Source organism: Catharus ustulatus, chromosome 5, assembly GCF_009819885.2.
Source record: "Catharus ustulatus isolate bCatUst1 chromosome 5, bCatUst1.pri.v2, whole genome shotgun sequence".
In the NCBI taxonomy this organism is placed as follows: Eukaryota; Metazoa; Chordata; class Aves; order Passeriformes; family Turdidae; genus Catharus; species Catharus ustulatus.
In genome coordinates this window covers 49813525-49831386 of record NC_046225.1, presented here as the reverse complement: position 1 = coordinate 49831386, position 17862 = coordinate 49813525, and the positions used below count along the sequence as shown (strand labels likewise).

Genomic DNA, 17862 nt, shown 5'->3' with positions numbered 1-17862 from the left:
AGCACTTCATTCTATGCTCTACCACTAGACAGGCATAAAAGTGCACAGAGTAAAAGAAAAGTGAATAAGGTTATTAAAGAAACATAAATTACAAAAACATTTTTAAAATAAATGGATGCCAAATTTATGCCAAATGAACCCATCCACCTGTGTGCTGCCTAAAAGCCTTACACCTGCAAACGTATGTATATATATATATATGTATGCATATGTATTTAAATGTAAGTATGCATACATATGATTCTTAACCACTGGTGTGCACAATTCTTAAAGATTTTATTTATATTATGACAAAATGAAAGAACTGAAAGCATAACTATGGTAGGGAACAAGTCTATTAGTCTAAATCATGTCCTAATGAACTGTGGGGGGGATTTTTGTAACATCTCTGAAAGGAAGAAGAATGGTTGATAAGGAACCAAGGACCTTAGTTATTTTCTATATCTTTCAATTTCTGTTGACTTCAAAGCTGTCATTAAATTTGCTTTAGTAGCTTGCTGAAAGTGCTTGGGACACTCATTGTCTTGTAGGCTTTCCCAAGCCTCTCGATGCTTATTTCTTCTGATTCCAATTTTCCCAATGTAAAAATGGTATCAGTCAGAAATCTCACACACAGCTGGGAAACTCAAATGGGATTTGGTGTCATTGGATGCACCAGTACTGAAAACTTTCTGGAGGGGAAACAAAACTAATATGTAAATATAAATACATTAAATGGTTAAAGGAGAAAATATGAAGAGTCTTGGGTTCAGGGACATCATTTTACACTAACCATCACAGAGAAAACTACAAACTCCCCAAAAATTTTCAGTGCAAGATGTTGGACAATCTGAAAATTTTACCCCTGTTACCATAAAGGACTGCCCTTGACTCAATGTTTCAGAAATGCTACCACTTTTTTTTTTTTTTGACTATGTAACATTCCCCTCTACATAAAAAGATTTTTTAAAAGGGAGAAAATTGCCATTATATCAATAAAAGACCTATCTGAATGTCTGCAACTGGTACTGCTGGGAAATTAACTTAGAAACATGCATTGTATATTGTAATGAAAAAAACATAAGGAATATATGGCTTTTTGGAGCATGGCAGTCTTTGTTTTTCTAGATCATCAGAATGACAAAGACATTCACACATATTTTTGGAATTCAAAACAACAGGATGTGGTATTTTTTAAAACAACTGCACTATGTTTTGGTTTCCAAAAAGAAGTCTTATCCTAATATTATTTTTAAAAAATCTTCCACTACTTACAGTCAGGTATTTTAGCATCAGATGAGTGACAGCCAAGTATATCCTTCATATTTCCTTGTCTACTTTGTGACAGTTCATTCTAACACTTACAGGAAATTGAAGAATGATCAATTATAACATTTCCTAGTAAGGCTTGCAGAAGACAGCATTCCAGAATCCACCAGGTGCTGCAAATAAGCTCCTGCTTCTTTTTGTGCATATTGAAAAAAAAAAAATCACAACAAACCCAACCTCCTGCCAAAAACCCATTTCCACTACAATAAGAAAAATCTTCATTGTCCACCTTTAAATCTCAACAGTTTTGATCAAATTCCCTGCCATTTTTTATCTTCTTTATAACTGAATTCTGGAATTCAGTGGAGTTTACACCACAGCTGGGTCAGAATCTAGGCACAAATCCCATACTACATTGCCTACTTCCATTAATTACTCTGCTCACTTTGCAGTAGAGAAATGTTTCTACTTACAGTTTAAATTCATTCCACAACCCAACCATGTTAGAGTAATATCAGATTGTTGAAAACATACAAATGTTTTTAACAGAGCACTTTAATCTGTGCTATTTAAAAAGACATATTATGTGAAACATTAAAAAATTAAATTTTATGCCATCATACCGTTTGAGCACACATTTAGCTTTATACATTAGGAACAGTGCCCGTTGTTCAGTAGAACTGCCTAGTGAACCAAGTAAAAAGCCAAAAAAATCCCCTAAAACCAAAACAAAAACCCCAAACCCCAAAACAAACAAAAAACTAACAAAAATCCAAAAAGGAATCAAACTAAAAGCCCAAACAAACAAAACAAACAAAAAAAACCCCAAAAAACCCTACAACCAAAACCAACAACAAAAAAGCTCCAAATGAACTTTAAAAAAAAAAACCAAACCCAAAACACCACACCAAAAAACAAAGCAGCAAAACCGCAAAGCAACAGAAAGATAAATAAAATCAAGGAAGCATAAAAAGCATTTGTACCTGAGCATCACAGCTCACAAAATATTTTATGAACAATTTTGGATCTGTTTGGATCTATTTCATCTTTAGGTACCCAAGCTGAAACTTCCCACTAATTTACTGCAACCTTCTCCCAGGTGATCAATCTCTCCTATCTTTCAAATAGCATTTAATGCAAAATGTGCTAGTTGTTTATGACCTGCATGCACTCTCATCCTATTTATGATGCTAGCATACATTAACTGTAAATCATCAATAACAAAAATGTTGACTAATGAAATTAGAGCAGCAGAAAATTGTTGACATGTCAAAGATATTGTTCACATGGCACAGCAGCCCCCATTTGTACGGTCTTGTCCTTATATTTAGATGAACTTTATGCATTTCTTGAGCTTGATGTCCTTCATTAGGATCTGAGTTTTAAATGCCACTGCCCTAAAAAATCCCAAACTGTAAAACTGTAACACCGTAGGCAGTGGAGATGTACTGAAGCAGAAAAAAACGGTCATTATATTTGAAAAACTGAAATGGTGTCCTAACTAGCAGGACTGTGTAAGTCACACAAAGGAGATAGGCTGTGCATCCACATAAGACCTGTGGCCCAAGTACTGCCATCAAGACCAAGTTGCTCTTCAGATTCATCCATTCGTATTTGAGGCAGGAGGGTTTAGCTCCACTTCACTATTGCTGGGAACAAAGGAAGCTATTATTCTACTACTCCAAAGAAGGAGTAAAATAAGTGGTACGACTCTAGGTCTGGTACGGTTTTTTTTACCTCTCCATTATGTCTATGTATTCAAATATAGATTCATTCAGATTTAAATTCAAAGTTTTGGTCCAGAGGCTAAAATTTTCAGTTTCACTTAAAGTGTAGACCTAAGACACAAGCATGTATCTGCTGACACCTCACCATTAATCAACTTCAGGGATTAAGAACACCAGCAACAGCAAAAAATGGCACACTAAAAAAAATAAGTATGCTACCTATAGCCTCAAGATTGTATGTAGCCCATCAGAACAATTTATCAGGCCCAATCTTTGTTCTGCAAGTCAGGAGTTTGGGGAACAGAGCTGGCCATCAGCCGCATTAATTGCTCTAGATGTGTGTTCACCAAGGGCTGCCAAAGGATCTCCACTTTTCTCCCACTCCATCAAATAACTTGAGCTGTGCCCATAAATGACTAAAAGATAAGGATTTCATACCAGACAAAACACATCTGAATCATACAAAAGCAGTATGCAGGCTGTCCACATGACATTTCTCATAAATTTGTGAGGTGGATGCCAGTCACATAGCACCCAAGCAAGGAGGAGTGTATGCCTACATGGCAGGGAAGAGCTTGACCCACAGGTTCCTTCATTAGATGCTACAGGACTTGCTAGAGACAAGATGACATTTAACTGTCTCCAGAAAAGAGAAAGAAAAATTGAGTTACATCCTACTTGTGACTGAGTTTGAAGAAATAATTCCATTCAAAAGGGTTTTTTGAGTCTGACCCGATTTTTCCTGAGTTTCACACACTTTTAACAAACAGCTGAGGTTGAAGCTCATGTTACCAGTGTTTAGGAGTCTATTTTTTTTTTGAAGACTACTTTTCAGTAGCATTCTTCATCTCCAAAACTGGGTAGGACTTTAAAAATAAACTTCATAGGAATACAGTGAAAAGGGAATAGTACAGAAGCATAAAAATAGACTCAGGAGTCCAATAACAAACTATAAATCATTCATTTTCATCACACATTTACTTGCAGCAACATTTCTGCTTGTGCTAACGAAAGTAGTTCAGAACATTTAGGGATAGGTTGTTTCTAAACAGAAAGGATTTTAACTTGCTCCCAAAACAAAGAAATCACAAGTAACCACGGTTTAAGTTACCTCTCTTGACTTCGACATATTTCAGTGCTATCCTGCTGTGCCTGACAGAAAGTTTGTCCAAGTCCCTTGAGAACTCAAGACAGACCTCAAAAAAGCTTGAGTCCTACTCCTGGGATGTCTTCTGCAGACCTGCACTCCTCATTAATGAGCTACAATAAGGTTGTATGAAGAAGTTAAAGACAAGAGGAAAAAAGAGTTGAAATAGGGTAGACGGGAGAAGGAGTATAAAAAACAATTGAAGATTGCTATGGCTAAAGTCAAATCAAGTGATAAAGGAACACAAGCTGCATCTGCAGCTATTGCAGGCTTGCTCCTGCTACCCTCAGTCCAGTAAATTAGCTTGATGCCAGGATTTTTTGTTGTAATTAACACAGTTCAGACTACTTAGTTAGCCTCTGAACTGCATTTAATGCTTACTTTAATCAATGTATTCATCAGTCACATCCATCATGTGGCTCCAATAAAGTAAATATAATTACATATGAGAATAACTTGGAGAAGTAGATAGCTCCCATTTGCTACAGTAAGAATTTATTGGTTCTAGTGAAGAAATGTATAATATGAAGTAATATATCCAAATCATTTGATTATAATGATATATTATAGGAGTTGCCTTTGATCCAAGACAACTACAAAATTGTTTTCACCGAAAGGAGAAAAATAACCCACCACTAAAAATTCTAATTAGCATGAGTAATATATTAACTGATTCAATACAGAAAACCCACTTAATTCTATGGTCACAAATTGGTCAAACATACACCTGTCAAAAAAGGACTTATAACAGTGTGCAATTTATCTTTATTTTACAAAAGTTTACTATTAATATGCCTAATTTCTAATATCATCTGATAGAAAAATCTTCATATTCTATAGGTAATCCAGTTTCATAGCCCAACCTGCTTCCTCTTCAAGGACAATCCCACTATGTTACTTGACAGAAAAAAAAATCAAATGCATTAAACCATCCATTCAATAATGCAGAACCAACAGCTCATAAAACAAAGTCCTTATTTAAAAGTACAGTAATTTCATGAATACAAGCCGCACCAATTTGACTAAGATTTTGCTCCTAAACCGGAAATGCGGCTAATACTCAGGAGCAGCTAATATGTGAATAATTTTCTGACATTTACAACCTCAGAAGTGCCAGCCAGAGTGCCGAGCCGAGCAGCTGCAAAGTCGGCATTTTGTGATTGTTACAAATTGCTACTCTGTTGCACCGCGGGTGGAGCCTGGCTGCCTGCAGGCAGCACGGGGGGCGGGGAGAGAGGCGGGAGAGCTCCCTACCACAGCCCGGGAGAGAGACGGGGGGGCCCCGCGCCGCCATTGCCGCGGCTCTGGGAGGCGGCGGGGGACTCGGGCCGCCACTGCCGCGGCTTGGGGAGGAGCGGGGGGACCCGGGCTGCCACTGCCACGGCTCGGGCAGGCGGCGGGGGACCCGGGCCGCCAGTGCCGCGGTTCTGGGAGGCAGCGGGGGGCTCCGTCCCCGCCCGCCACCGCCGCCGCGGGAGCGGGGGGGGCTCCGTCCCTGCCTGCCACCACAGGGCAGCGCCAGGCCGTGGTGACCGAGCCCAGTGGCAGCGGCAGTTGGCCCCCAGTGGTCCCGCCGAGCAGCAGCGCCGGGCTGGGCTACCTGGCCCCGTCAGCAGCCCCTAGCAGGCCGAGCCTGCACAGCCTTAGCTGGGCCAGTAAACCCCGCCCTGCCGCCGTTCTGTTACTATTTGGCAACTTTGTTGCATGCGGGTCCTTGCTGCGAACGACAGAGCGGCTTATATTCAGGTGTGTCTTATTTATGGACAAAGAACGAAATATTTGCCAACACCCAGAGATGCGGTTTATACTCAGCGCGGCTTGTATTCGTGAATATACTGTATAATGTCACCATGTTTGTTTTCCTTAACAACCTCAATTGTTCCCTAATTTTTCAGGGGACCTGTACAAATGGGATCTCAATTGCAAAAAATAGTGGGCAGAGACAGCTTTATGTCATTTCAAGGTAGGCTAAAGTATAGGTCTAAATAGGCTTAAGACAGGGATAGTCTTAAGTAGTAATAGAAGTAGTAGTAGAAGAAGATCCAAAGCACATTGCAAATGGTGAGATATTCAACAGAAAGAACTGTAAGGGCTAGGTGTTCAGGCATCTTCTTTCCCAATTAGCATACACTTCCTCCCTGGGCTAAGTGAAAATTTTTAATTTTGGGAGACTGGTAAATTTTTTTGGCCATTTTTTTTGAAAAAAATTTCAAGTTTAAAATAGACCTTTATCTTGAGCTCTGGCAATTGTCCTGCTACCAACAGAAATTTCTACCACAATAGTGCCAGCACAGTACAGATTTCTTTAAAATACTAACTGGGTAAAGAAATCAAGCCTATCATTTATGTACTGAGAAAAAAAAAAAAGTGTAGATTTACATTAAGAAACATTGCTTACAATTTACATACTACAGTCCAGCTATTGTCCTGCATTCTTTGTGCACCACAAACTCACCACTAATCTCAGTACCAAGGAAACTGAGATTTCATTATCTCTAGTAAATCAGCACTGACTAGACAGTATTTGTGCAGAACAAAAAGCCAGATTAATATTAATGGATAAATAAATAGTATAATAATAATAAAATATAAAATAATACCATATATCATAATAAGGAATAAAATAAAATTCTATATTAGTCATCATAAACAAAATATAGCAAGGGGTATTTTACATGTCAGGTTGGAAAGCAGTGTGCGACATTCATGTTAGTTTCTAGAGAATTAGAGCAGTGATTCTAGCTTCTGTTCTGCACAGTGGGAGACCAGAAGTAATCCTCTAGTCATAGAAAGGATTGCACAATAGGTAAGCCTTTATAGCAGTAGCTGTGGCTCACCTTGCACAACTGTGTTGGAAGAGAAAAGTGTCAAATCTTAGTACAGGTATAATAAGGCAGAAAGCCATGAAAAAAAAAAAAACTGTTCAAGGTACAATCAACATTATCACTCACTTACATACTCATAACATTAATATGTAACCCCTTGAGTAGTTTGCTCCCTTGGGTCCTTTCAAAATCTCCCAATCGGTGAGAACGCTCCCACATTTATCCCAGCAGTATTAATTAAGCAGTGGAATAGAACTGTTCACATCTCATTTTATCTGTCTTTCAACTTGAAAGAAGATGTGTGTGTTCTGTTGCTGCTTTTATTTTTTAACTAATAATGGCAATAGTAGGTATTATAGGAGGTATTTCTCCAAAATGGCTAAGCATTGTACACTACTAACACAAAGAAATTATGTCCATGAATCAAAAGAGTTTTCTGAAGCCCCCATGAGAGTAAGTTTTATTAAGCTACCTGAGAAAATAACTGTTTTTCCTATTGTTTTAAATAAAATATAATAAATAAACATAGGATTAAACTGTTCTTAAGTAATATTTTTTCCTAGGCATGCAAATAAAATCTATCACCAAAAACAGTATTTACTTTCCTCAGGAGCAGCCAAGACACTTTACTAAACTTCATGCTGCACAGTGAAGAAGCTTAGCATAAGCTCATAGCACTAATAGTTCTGTGTACAAGGTGAACTCTGTGCTACTATAAACATATTTCTTGCTTCCTATCTCTTACCAGTGGCCAACGGAGTGACAAATAACAAACTCTTCAGGAGCATATCTATCCTCTTAAGCAGAAATGAAAGCTAACATAACATAACCAGGAGATTGAAAACAGTATCTACAGTAGGAGAGCAAAAAAGAGGAAGAAAAATGGAAGTGGGTGGACAGCAGCTGTGCAGCAATAGAAAATGGAAGGGGTGGGAAGGCAAAAAATGAGAAGATGAATAGAGAAGGAGACAAATGAGATGTGAAAAGAGACAGAAGACAAAATTAACAAGAGTTAGTCTAAAACAGCACTTCTTAAATCCTGGCCCAGGCAAAGGAAATTACAAAGTCAGCCTGACAGGAAGAGTAAGTAAATTACAATGCTGCTGTCAGTGTCTCACTTCTTGAGTGGTGTTGCCAAGAATCAGTCATGGCTGGGAAGTGGTGGCAGGGACATGGCTGGGACAGGTGCTGCAGTGACTTTCTCAACTACATGTCTCGTGAATAGATGCTTCATTTATTGGGAATGGGAAAAGAGAGGAAAGGGTAATCACCCATGAGCGCAACTGAAAAAGAGACTGAGCCTTTATTAGCTAGTCCACACACTAGAACAGCTCCCACACAAGTCACACTTTAATGCAAAGCATTAGGAAAGCAGGAAAGCATTTTGTTAAACAGACCCCCAAAAACTTATCAGAAATTGAGGTGAACTACTGAGCAAAGATATACAAATTACATTAAAATTATGTCTGTGGTAAAAAAGTTTTCATCCAACATTCTTAACAAATTCCTGAAATTGTAACAGATAAAGAAAGAAAACTCTTCATAGGCAACTCATGCAATGCAAGGAGAACTGTGATGTTTAGGGAAATGCTCCAAGATACAGCTGAAATGCTTTAACATATTTTAATTCATTAGCCATTAAAGTCATTAGTCATTAAAGACATTAGCCACACAAGATAACATGATGCCCTTATAATCTGCAAAATCTTGCCCTGTATAATCAGTCCATACAGAATCAACGTGGAAAAGGAAAGTAAGTTTCCTCAAGATTCCCATCCTAACTGGCCTTCACCAAAACACAAACAAAGAGAAGACTGCATGTATGGATGGACAGAATTGCCACCTCTCCCCTGAGTTTATTCAATAATGCAAATAAGAATTAAATTATGTTTTACAGGTTTTTATAATTGAATATAGTATAGTATTAGCCTTCCATTAACCTAGTGTACAATGCATCATTAACTCAAAGGGAATGTGGGAGGAAGCTAAAGGCCAGTTTTTACTGAGAAACACTACCAAAAACACAGAAAATGTTTGCGTATGCTGAAAACATACCATGAATGTCTCTTCTGTACTTCTTTTCCTTTGGACTGGAGCAACTGGAAATTCAAGAAGGGACTTTACCGTCTTCCTTTTGGCTTTTTCCATTTGAATGTTAGTAAAATAGTTGACAGCAGCAAATTCAATAAGAGCAGAGAACACAAAGGCAAAGCAAACTGCTATGAACCAGTCCATGGCAGTAGCATAGGATACTTTTGGCAGAGAATGTCTTGCACTGATGCTCAGTGTCGTCATTGTCAACACTGTGGTTATTCCTTCAAAAAAACGAAGCAAAAGAACTGATGAATCAAAGTAAAACAAAGCAAGAACTGTCAAGTTCCTTCAAACAAAGAATTTTAAATCATTTGTGAGTCTTTCTCTGCTGTTTGTGAATACTGCCTTAGATCTAAGTCATGGTAAGCTACAGAAATCTGTGAGCAGCTAAGCCCAGTTAATCACTTTTAAAGGAAGTCCAGAAAACCATGACTTCAGCACATCATCTACAGTTCACACGAAGAAAACACAGAAATCTACATTTCACATGTTTTTCACTTCAAGTTCAGTAGAACTTTTTACAAGTTATTTTCTAAACATGTGAATTAGATTAAAGTTGTTAAATTGAAGAGTACTCCTCAGACTGCAACAAAAACATGACTTTTCCTGTAAATTGTTCTGAAAGCCACCTATTATTCTGCATCTGTGCCTCTGATCACACTTGTAATCCAGGAGTCATTAAGTCATGACAAATTATTTTGATGCTAATGAAGAATATTATGTTAAGAACTCTGTTAGCTAAGAAACCATCAGGTTTTTTTATAGCCTTCTGCTGCTAGTCAGCCAATGAAATTTAATTAGAATTTAATCTTCTGAAAGAACAACTTTAATTAAAAAGTGTGCAAGCATGAACACTGAACTCAAAAGATGGCCACTTCATGGTAGTACTTCAAATGCAAACAAATAAATGGGGTCTTTTTTTCTTTTTTCATCTAAAATATCCCATATGATACAAATGTAAAACCCCAAATATGTAATGAACACTGCATAAATCCTAGCATGATAACCTCAACAATGACTGACTACAAATAGAGATGTCCTTACTCTTAAGGGAAGAACACTGTACCCATTCTAGTTGAAGATGCAATTCTTATGCTCAGAAGAATTTAAACTCATTAAGAATATGTTTTTCAACAGATTCTTCACATCCCTATTTGATGGTACTCCATCAATTTATATATAATATATAAAAAGCTTCACCTACACACTGCCATACAGAGAACTCGTAACAATGAAATCAGTCATTCCTGTTACAGAAAAAAAAAAATGAAAAAGGAGTACAGTAATTTCACGATTACAAGCCACACTGACTATAAGCCGCACCTCTGGGTGTCGGCAACATTTCGTTCTTTGTCCATACATAAGCCGCACCTGATTATAACCCGGTCTGTCATTTGCAGTGAGGACCTGCGTGCAACAAAGTTGCCAAATAGTAACAGAATCGCGGGATGGCAGGGTTTACTGGCTCAGCTCGGGCCATGCGGGCTCGGCCCGCTCAGGGCTGCCGATGGGGCCAGGTGGCCCAGCTTGGCACTGCCGCTTGGGGCTGGTCGCCACTGCTGCCGGGCTCGCTCGCCCCGGCCTGGCGCTGCCCCGCAGCGGCAGGCGGGGACGGAGTCTGCCGGCACCCACAGCGGTGGTAGCAGGTGGGGATGGAGCCTGCTGGCACCCACGGCGGCGGCGGCAGGCAGGGACGGAGCCTGCCTGCTCCTGCGGCAGGAGGGAGACTCCCGCCTCCCCTCGAGCTGCGGGGCCAGCAGGAGGGAGCCCCCCGCCTCTCCCCCGGGCTGCGCTGCCTGAAGGAGGGAGCCCCCGCCTCCCCCCGCCGCACTGCCGGCACGGACCCTGCCCCACCCACCGCGCAACAGAGTAACCAATTTGTAACAATTGTGCAATCCCAGGTTTTACTGGCAGGTGCTCGGCTCAGCACCCTGGCTGGCACTTCCAGGGTTGGAAATTTCCAAACTTTTTTGATATATTAGCCAGTCCTGAGTGTAAGCCGCATTTCCGGGGTTGGAGCAAAATTTTAGTCAAAATGGTGTGGCTTATAATCGTGAATTTACTGTAATAGCCAGGTCACGGGAACTCAAGCGGATTTATCAGAGTTTTCAGGAGGATAAAAAATACAGATGCAAGCTCATAAAACCTTCAGTGGGAAGGTGTTGAAAACCACACCATTGAAAATGTTTAAGACTGAGAAAAAATAAATATGGGAAGTTGTTAGGGTTTTGTTTTTTCTCCTGGAGACCTATCTCTGTTTAGCCCTATCCTAAGGGCCTGAGTAGACCTTTGTCCACTTCAGGTTTGTCTGAATTGTTTCTAAAAGTGTTTGTTTAAGAGATGTAAAAATAGGGTAAAGTGAAATAAATGACCAAACATTAACCAAAAACAAGTAGGAGATGGTACAGTATTAGTTTACTGGCAGTCTTTATCAGATTGTTGCCTATTTAACAATTCCTCTGGAAGACTTGGAGCTGCCAGTACAACTGCAGCATCTTGCCAGCATCTAGCAGTCTATAGAAAGGCTTGTAGTAGAACATTCTCTTCCTGCTTTAGGCTGCTTTTAAAATGTTTTTATCCTATTTCTTTGTTAGGAAACATATTTCCATTTAGATTCTCGCACTTTGTCTTCCACTGAAGATTTTCTGTTATTTTTACTGTGCCATCTCATTCAAGCTGTATTTTGAAGAGAGCGATTTTAATATCTTGTGACCATTTTGCTTTTGTAATTCATTTTCATGATGGCAGTGGTAGAAAGGAAAGAAAAGCACTAAATATGAAATTAAAGTAACAGAATCTCAGCCTTACTCATAGCAAGCTTCCACTGATGACACAGATACCTCATAACAAGACACTGGAACATCTCACACACTCCAAATCAATTTATTTTACAAGTATTCTATAAACCATGAGTTCAAGTACTTACACTACTGGCCACTGGAGGATAAACCTGATCTGGATGTAGGCTAAGGACTTGAGTGTATTACTCAGAGACAGATCTTTCCAGCTGGCTCCCTCAAGCAGCAGAATCCCTAGAGCTGAGCAGTCGTTTGCTACAGCTGACCATGCCACTCTTCTGGTTATATATTACTAGTTTCTCTTCAGATTCCAAGGATTCACATAACAACATTTTTCATGTATAAATAGCAAAATTCGCTCTGAATTTAAATTATTCCTTTGTTTCTGCAATAGCATGGAGTATACCCCAAAGCACTAAAAAGGCCTATTCTAGGGAGAGTTATTAAAAGAGCAAGTACAAGTAAAAGAAAAAAAAAAAAGGAAATAATTACCAAATACAGTTCTAGCAGGAACAGATTCCTTATTTATCCAAAAGGAAACTTGAGAGAGGATCACGGTCATAATGCATGGGATATAGGTCTGAATCATAAAATAACCCATTTTCCGTCTGAGATGGAAATAAACTGTCATAACAATATATTCACCTGAAAAAAAAAAAGAAAAAAAGAAAATATTTTTCTGGGTATAAAATTTGTGCTTCAGACTCTCAAGTAGGATAGTTTAAGATGGTGCTATACATACAACTTAATATATACAGAAAGCTATCTTCTTTCGAACAAGAACGAATTAAGGTTTTTTAAAAAATCCTAGAACAATAGGCCCTTACAAGGAAGTTGATATCAAAAATACTATAACACAACTAATATTGGATTACATTTTAAAGTATAAGCATGATTTTAAAAATCCTTTGGACAGCTGTTGAAGAAGAGAATCCCAAGACACAATTTATCTATCTACCACACCATCCATAACATTGTGGTACCTACCTGATGAATAAAATAATAACAACGATACACATCAAACTTTATGCAAGCATCTCAACTTTTTGCTAGGTTTATAAGTCAGCCCCACTATGATAACAAAACAAATGCAATAATCATTGAGAAGAATTAAAAATATTCTAAATTTATCTAAAACATTATCATTCATATTAAGCAAACAGACCAAAGAAGCAGTTTTACCATAAACTCAATAAACTGTCTAAATAAAACCCTACAGAAAAAGCCTTTTTGGACAGCAAGAGCACTTTTTTTGTTAACTCATAATAATCTATATGCTGAAAAGTAAATTTCTAGTGAATTACAAAATGCCATTTTATCTTTGAGTAAAACATCCATAGAGCAATATATCAAATATATTTGATTTATTGGTTTCATTTTGACTACCTCACAATGCCGAAACCTGCTGATGCTTAGAAAATTATTCCAAATTTTAAAAATATTTTGGGAATACGCTTGTTTATCACCACACTGCTCATCAGTGATACTTCACTTATTTTGGATGCCTGTAGTTGCCATTTGCTTTGTTTCTTACAGCACAGATCAGCAGAAGTATCTATTGTGACTAACCTATTTGTGCCTACCCTCGTCTGACTAGAGGGTTTTTTTGGTTTTAATAACCCATTCTGTATGCTGTACTTCTATCCTGAGCTGTTTGCACCACCAAACAAAGGAAGTCTTTTGCACATAATGTGGATACAGTGCTGAGAAATTACTTCCTTACCCAGGCATCCTCTTGAATCTTCAAACTGCATTTTAAGCAGTGATTAAATGCTCATTTTGTCCCTTGGAGTAATGATCTCATTCTAGCTTTCTGAAAGACTGTCGCAATCTACTGTAATGAATCTGCAAATGTAAATCTCAAGGACAGAAACCTAATTCAGATTTACACTCTCAGCCCTTACTACATACCCTATGACATTCAGAAGAATAAAACTTACAGGAAGAAAGAAAGAAAAAAAAAGCTTTGGGCAATGTTACAGGTTAGTTTTATCTCAAGTTGATTTTTTTACTGATGAGGTTCCTACCTGTAATAGATTTAATAGTTTCAGAGGATACCGTATGCCCAAGCAGGTCATACTGAACTAAACTGGAAGACTCCTCAGGAACTTCCACTGACTTCTCAGGTCCTTTTGTCCAGGTATAAATCATTTCACTCTTTGGATAAGCATCTACAACACAGCATCAGTTTGCATAAATAGGAAACTTTTCCTCATGCCTTACTAAGAACCCAAGCCAAACCTACTGAAACCAAACAGTAAAACACACATGAATGACTTCAGAAGATACCCTTCACTTTAAGTTACCCCCAAAAAGCCCCCCTCAGAGTAGTATAAATAAGAGCTGAGGTTATATGCCAAGTGTCACACATAAATTCACTTCACATATGAATATGAAGCCTAAATGCAATTCCCTTCTGGCTCAGCCCTTACTGGGTATGCAAGGTTTATCTTTATTTTAGCAATTTCTAACTAAAATTTTACTATTAAAATATACTAATCTAAAAAAGAAAAGAGTATGTACAAGGAGGATATATTTTGAAGGTTGGGTGCACATTACTTCACAGAAAAGAATGATTATACTAAAAATGACAATATTTTAAACTTCTGTTTAAAATATTTGCCAGAAACCATAGGTCAGTAAAAAATTCACAATGGCCCCAAAATAAGGACACACAAAGAAACATTTTACATTTAATGCAAAAGACATATCTTAGGGTAGCATTCAATCCCTACACAGTCCAAACTCCTGTTAAAATTGAATCAAATCAGTCTTACATTTGAAATGGCTGTGTGTTATTTCAAGTTTCACTGCGGGAAGCATCAGACTAGTGTTCAGCACAATTCCTGCTGAGTGGTGATTCTGTCTGAAGTCACTATCAAAGCACCCTTATCATACAGCTGATACCGAAGACAAATCTTGCAACATCTGGTCTCCACTGATGAAAAATCATATCAGAGCAGTGTCTTTCACACCCCCATTCAGGCTGACTACCCAGCTGCATAAGCTAAATTTATGCAATGGAAAACCTCTGAAGGTGCTCCAGCCATTTGTGACTACAGAGCTCTGGGGTGAAGGAAAACAGATTAATGTCCAGCTATCAGAGTGTCTAAAGTAGAGAACTCAGTGACCAAGAAGGCTTAAAAGAACAAGATAATTAATGGGAGTGGCCCAACCATCTCCAGGGGGTCTCAGAGGTCACTGCTTTTGATTCACATCAAGGAACTACAACTTCTCTCTCCTGTTTGTTATGCAGATACCCTAAACTGTTCCTTCTATCCGAAGTTTAGACATTTTTCAAAAACCTACATCTGACTTCAAAGGAGAAAAAGAAAGTCATCTGCACTAAGATTTTTCTCACCAGTTAAAAAGTTATTTATCTGGTCTAAACTTGCTATGCAGGTTCCTCTTTCAGGCCAGCAGACAGGCAATTAAAACTGGAGGTCAAATCTTTGCACATAACCTATATCTCTCTCTTAAGATGCTAATGGGCTTCTACTACCTGTAGAGAAAGTCAGTTAACCTGCTTGCCTAGGTGTCTTTTACCTGCCTGTTTTGTCTTCTCTAGAGAATCTCTCACTTCACTGAGTATCCAATTCCTCCCCAAACACCAAGAAAAACTACATATTTCAAACAACTGTGTACCCAGAATAGTGGGATTTAACATAACAGCTGAATCACTGCCTGCTTTTTAGCTCTCTGGGTTTAATTTCTGAGGGCCACAATTGAAGTCCTGAGGAACTTAACAGGAGTTTTGTCTGCATAGGGATTGTATATCAAGACATAACTGTAAAATTCAGAAAATCTAGTAACTGCTCAAAATTTAATTCTACTATTTAAATTCTGTAGTTACAAGAAATTTCATAATTGCAACTTACAACTCCCAAATTTGAGAGGACAAGCATGACCATCCATGGGAAAATCCACTAATCTCATGGGACACTCTGCACTTATTGTAAGCCTATAATGGAACAAATTAAATAGTCTCTGGTTGCCATTTTGTCTAGGCAGTAAAACTTTTGCATACAGTAATTGTAAGAAGTCAAACAAACACATTAGATACCTCATTGTGTACAGGATGGTGCCATTTCTCATTATTCTGAAGAGTTTATTTGGGGCTGTCATATTATGTGCAACAGACTTTTTCCCGTTCCTGAAGAAAGTATCGGGAGTCCATACCTTCGAAACCATCAAGTTGTTAAGTCTTAAAATTTCAATAGGGCCATCATATTTTAATCTTTTATCTACCCATGTCTGACGAAAGAAGACATCCATTGTATATTCCTGTATTAATTAAATTGCAGAAAAACAAAGATCAAATTTGCATGTGTGTTTCCTGTAAAAGAAGAAATACCTCGGGAGCAAAGAAATTATTAGAAAAATAAATCCTAAGTCCACTAGACAAACATTTTTCCACCAATTAAAGTGTCTTGTGTACTTCTCAATAGCCTAATTTCTTACATTAGTCATATCAATAAAGTGCTAAACATTTAATCATTAAAGAATAATTAACCTAATTAGGTTGCAGGAAGCAGAAAACTGAATTTGAAGTCAAGCATATAACTGGAATAAAAATTATCTCTAACAAGAATTGTCAACAGATTTTTAAAGAAAATATATCCATAGATCAGTTGCTGATGGTTAAATTGAAAATACCAGAACAAATGATTAGTTCCACTTTAAAGTTAGGAAAGAAAACATAACTTCATCTCATGGAAAGTAAGCTTTTAACTGAGGAAAGCTAAATAAGTTCTTTGCCATGCCCACAAAACAGGGATAATAAATTATGCAGAGATTTGCATATAAATACTTTTTTTAAACTATGTAACTATCCCATTAACTTCCTCAGAAAAGCCACTCAGATGCTCCAAAGAAAACATGCAGAACTGCAGACACAGGCACATCATGAGAAATCATATGTGAATGAATGGATGAAAGAATGCATTTCTCATCTTGGGAAGCTTTTCACAAAAAACTATCATGTGGCATTGAAAAAGGTCACATGGAAAGCTTTAAATCCTTTCTAACTTACAGTTTTGATTTTGTTTTTAAGACAAACAATGTTTTCTGACTTCATTTCAAATTCTTCTGCATAATGTTTCCATTGAAATTACGTGTAAGGCCATATCTATTTGCATTGGCAAGGAGGCATGTCTACTAGTGTAATGCATTTTAGGATTATATTTGTCTTCTTTTCCATGACCGTATTCTCCACTGTGATTTATAGTTAATCCATGAAAAGTGTTTCCTCTAGTGTCATTTCTTGCTGGCAACTTCACAGCTCATAAGAAGCAGTTTCTGTTATTAGCTTCTACCTGACAGATTTTGTAATATAAGATTTCAACCATTTTCATTACAAAATGAAAATTAGTACAAAAGCAACTAAAAAGACATTCTGATCATCCCCTGTACTGAGACCATAGCACAGGTCACTGTTGCAGCAAGTTTTATGAGAGCAGCCACATTCAGATTTCATTGGGTCATTAATGGATATATTAACTAAAGAGCATTCCAGAAACTATTTCTGTATCCCTAAATAGCCTCCTAAAATATCCCTAACAAAGAAAGGTGAATCTCCTTTTGCAAGTTCCTTATCTGTCTTCAGTCCATGTTCTCACTTCTGCCTATATATATGCTCCAATATAACTAATAACTTCCCATGAAAATGAAACCTGAAAGATGCCATGCAGCCTTCACTGTATATTTGAGGCACATATGACTAGATTTCCTTGGGACCACGTTCTTGTACCCCTTCTCACACTGATAAGCATCATACTGCACATGATAACCAATGAAGAGGTAAGATGCATTTCAACATGAGAATGGTGTCACAAATGTAGCTCTTGAAAAATTATCTTGCTACTACATACCTTTCCACATAATAGAAGCAAATCAGGTGCAACACAAAGTGAACAACAGCACTATATGGGAAGAAAATTACTACCCTGAAACTGCTTTTCCCATGAAGAAGTTCAGTTCAGCACATATGGCTGTGTTATTTCCATGGGACTTCTTGAATAGTT

At 37.9% G+C, this 17862-nt stretch overlaps 1 protein-coding gene across 2 annotated transcripts in view; it reads right to left on the bottom strand.

Moving 5' to 3' along the window:
* GABRA4 (gamma-aminobutyric acid type A receptor subunit alpha4) overlaps window positions 1-17862 on the bottom strand; it is a 51705-nt gene that overhangs the window by 22073 nt on the left and 11770 nt on the right. For both annotated transcript variants that reach the window (XM_033061328.1, XM_033061329.1), the window contains 5 exons: window positions 15903-16123; window positions 15718-15800; window positions 13867-14010; window positions 12332-12484; window positions 9003-9262 (listed from right to left, as the gene is read on the bottom strand). In XM_033061328.1, coding sequence (XP_032917219.1) covers window positions 9003-9262; window positions 12332-12484; window positions 13867-14010; window positions 15718-15800; window positions 15903-16123 — 861 coding nt within the window. The remainder of the gene's footprint in view (window positions 1-9002; window positions 9263-12331; window positions 12485-13866; window positions 14011-15717; window positions 15801-15902; window positions 16124-17862) is intronic.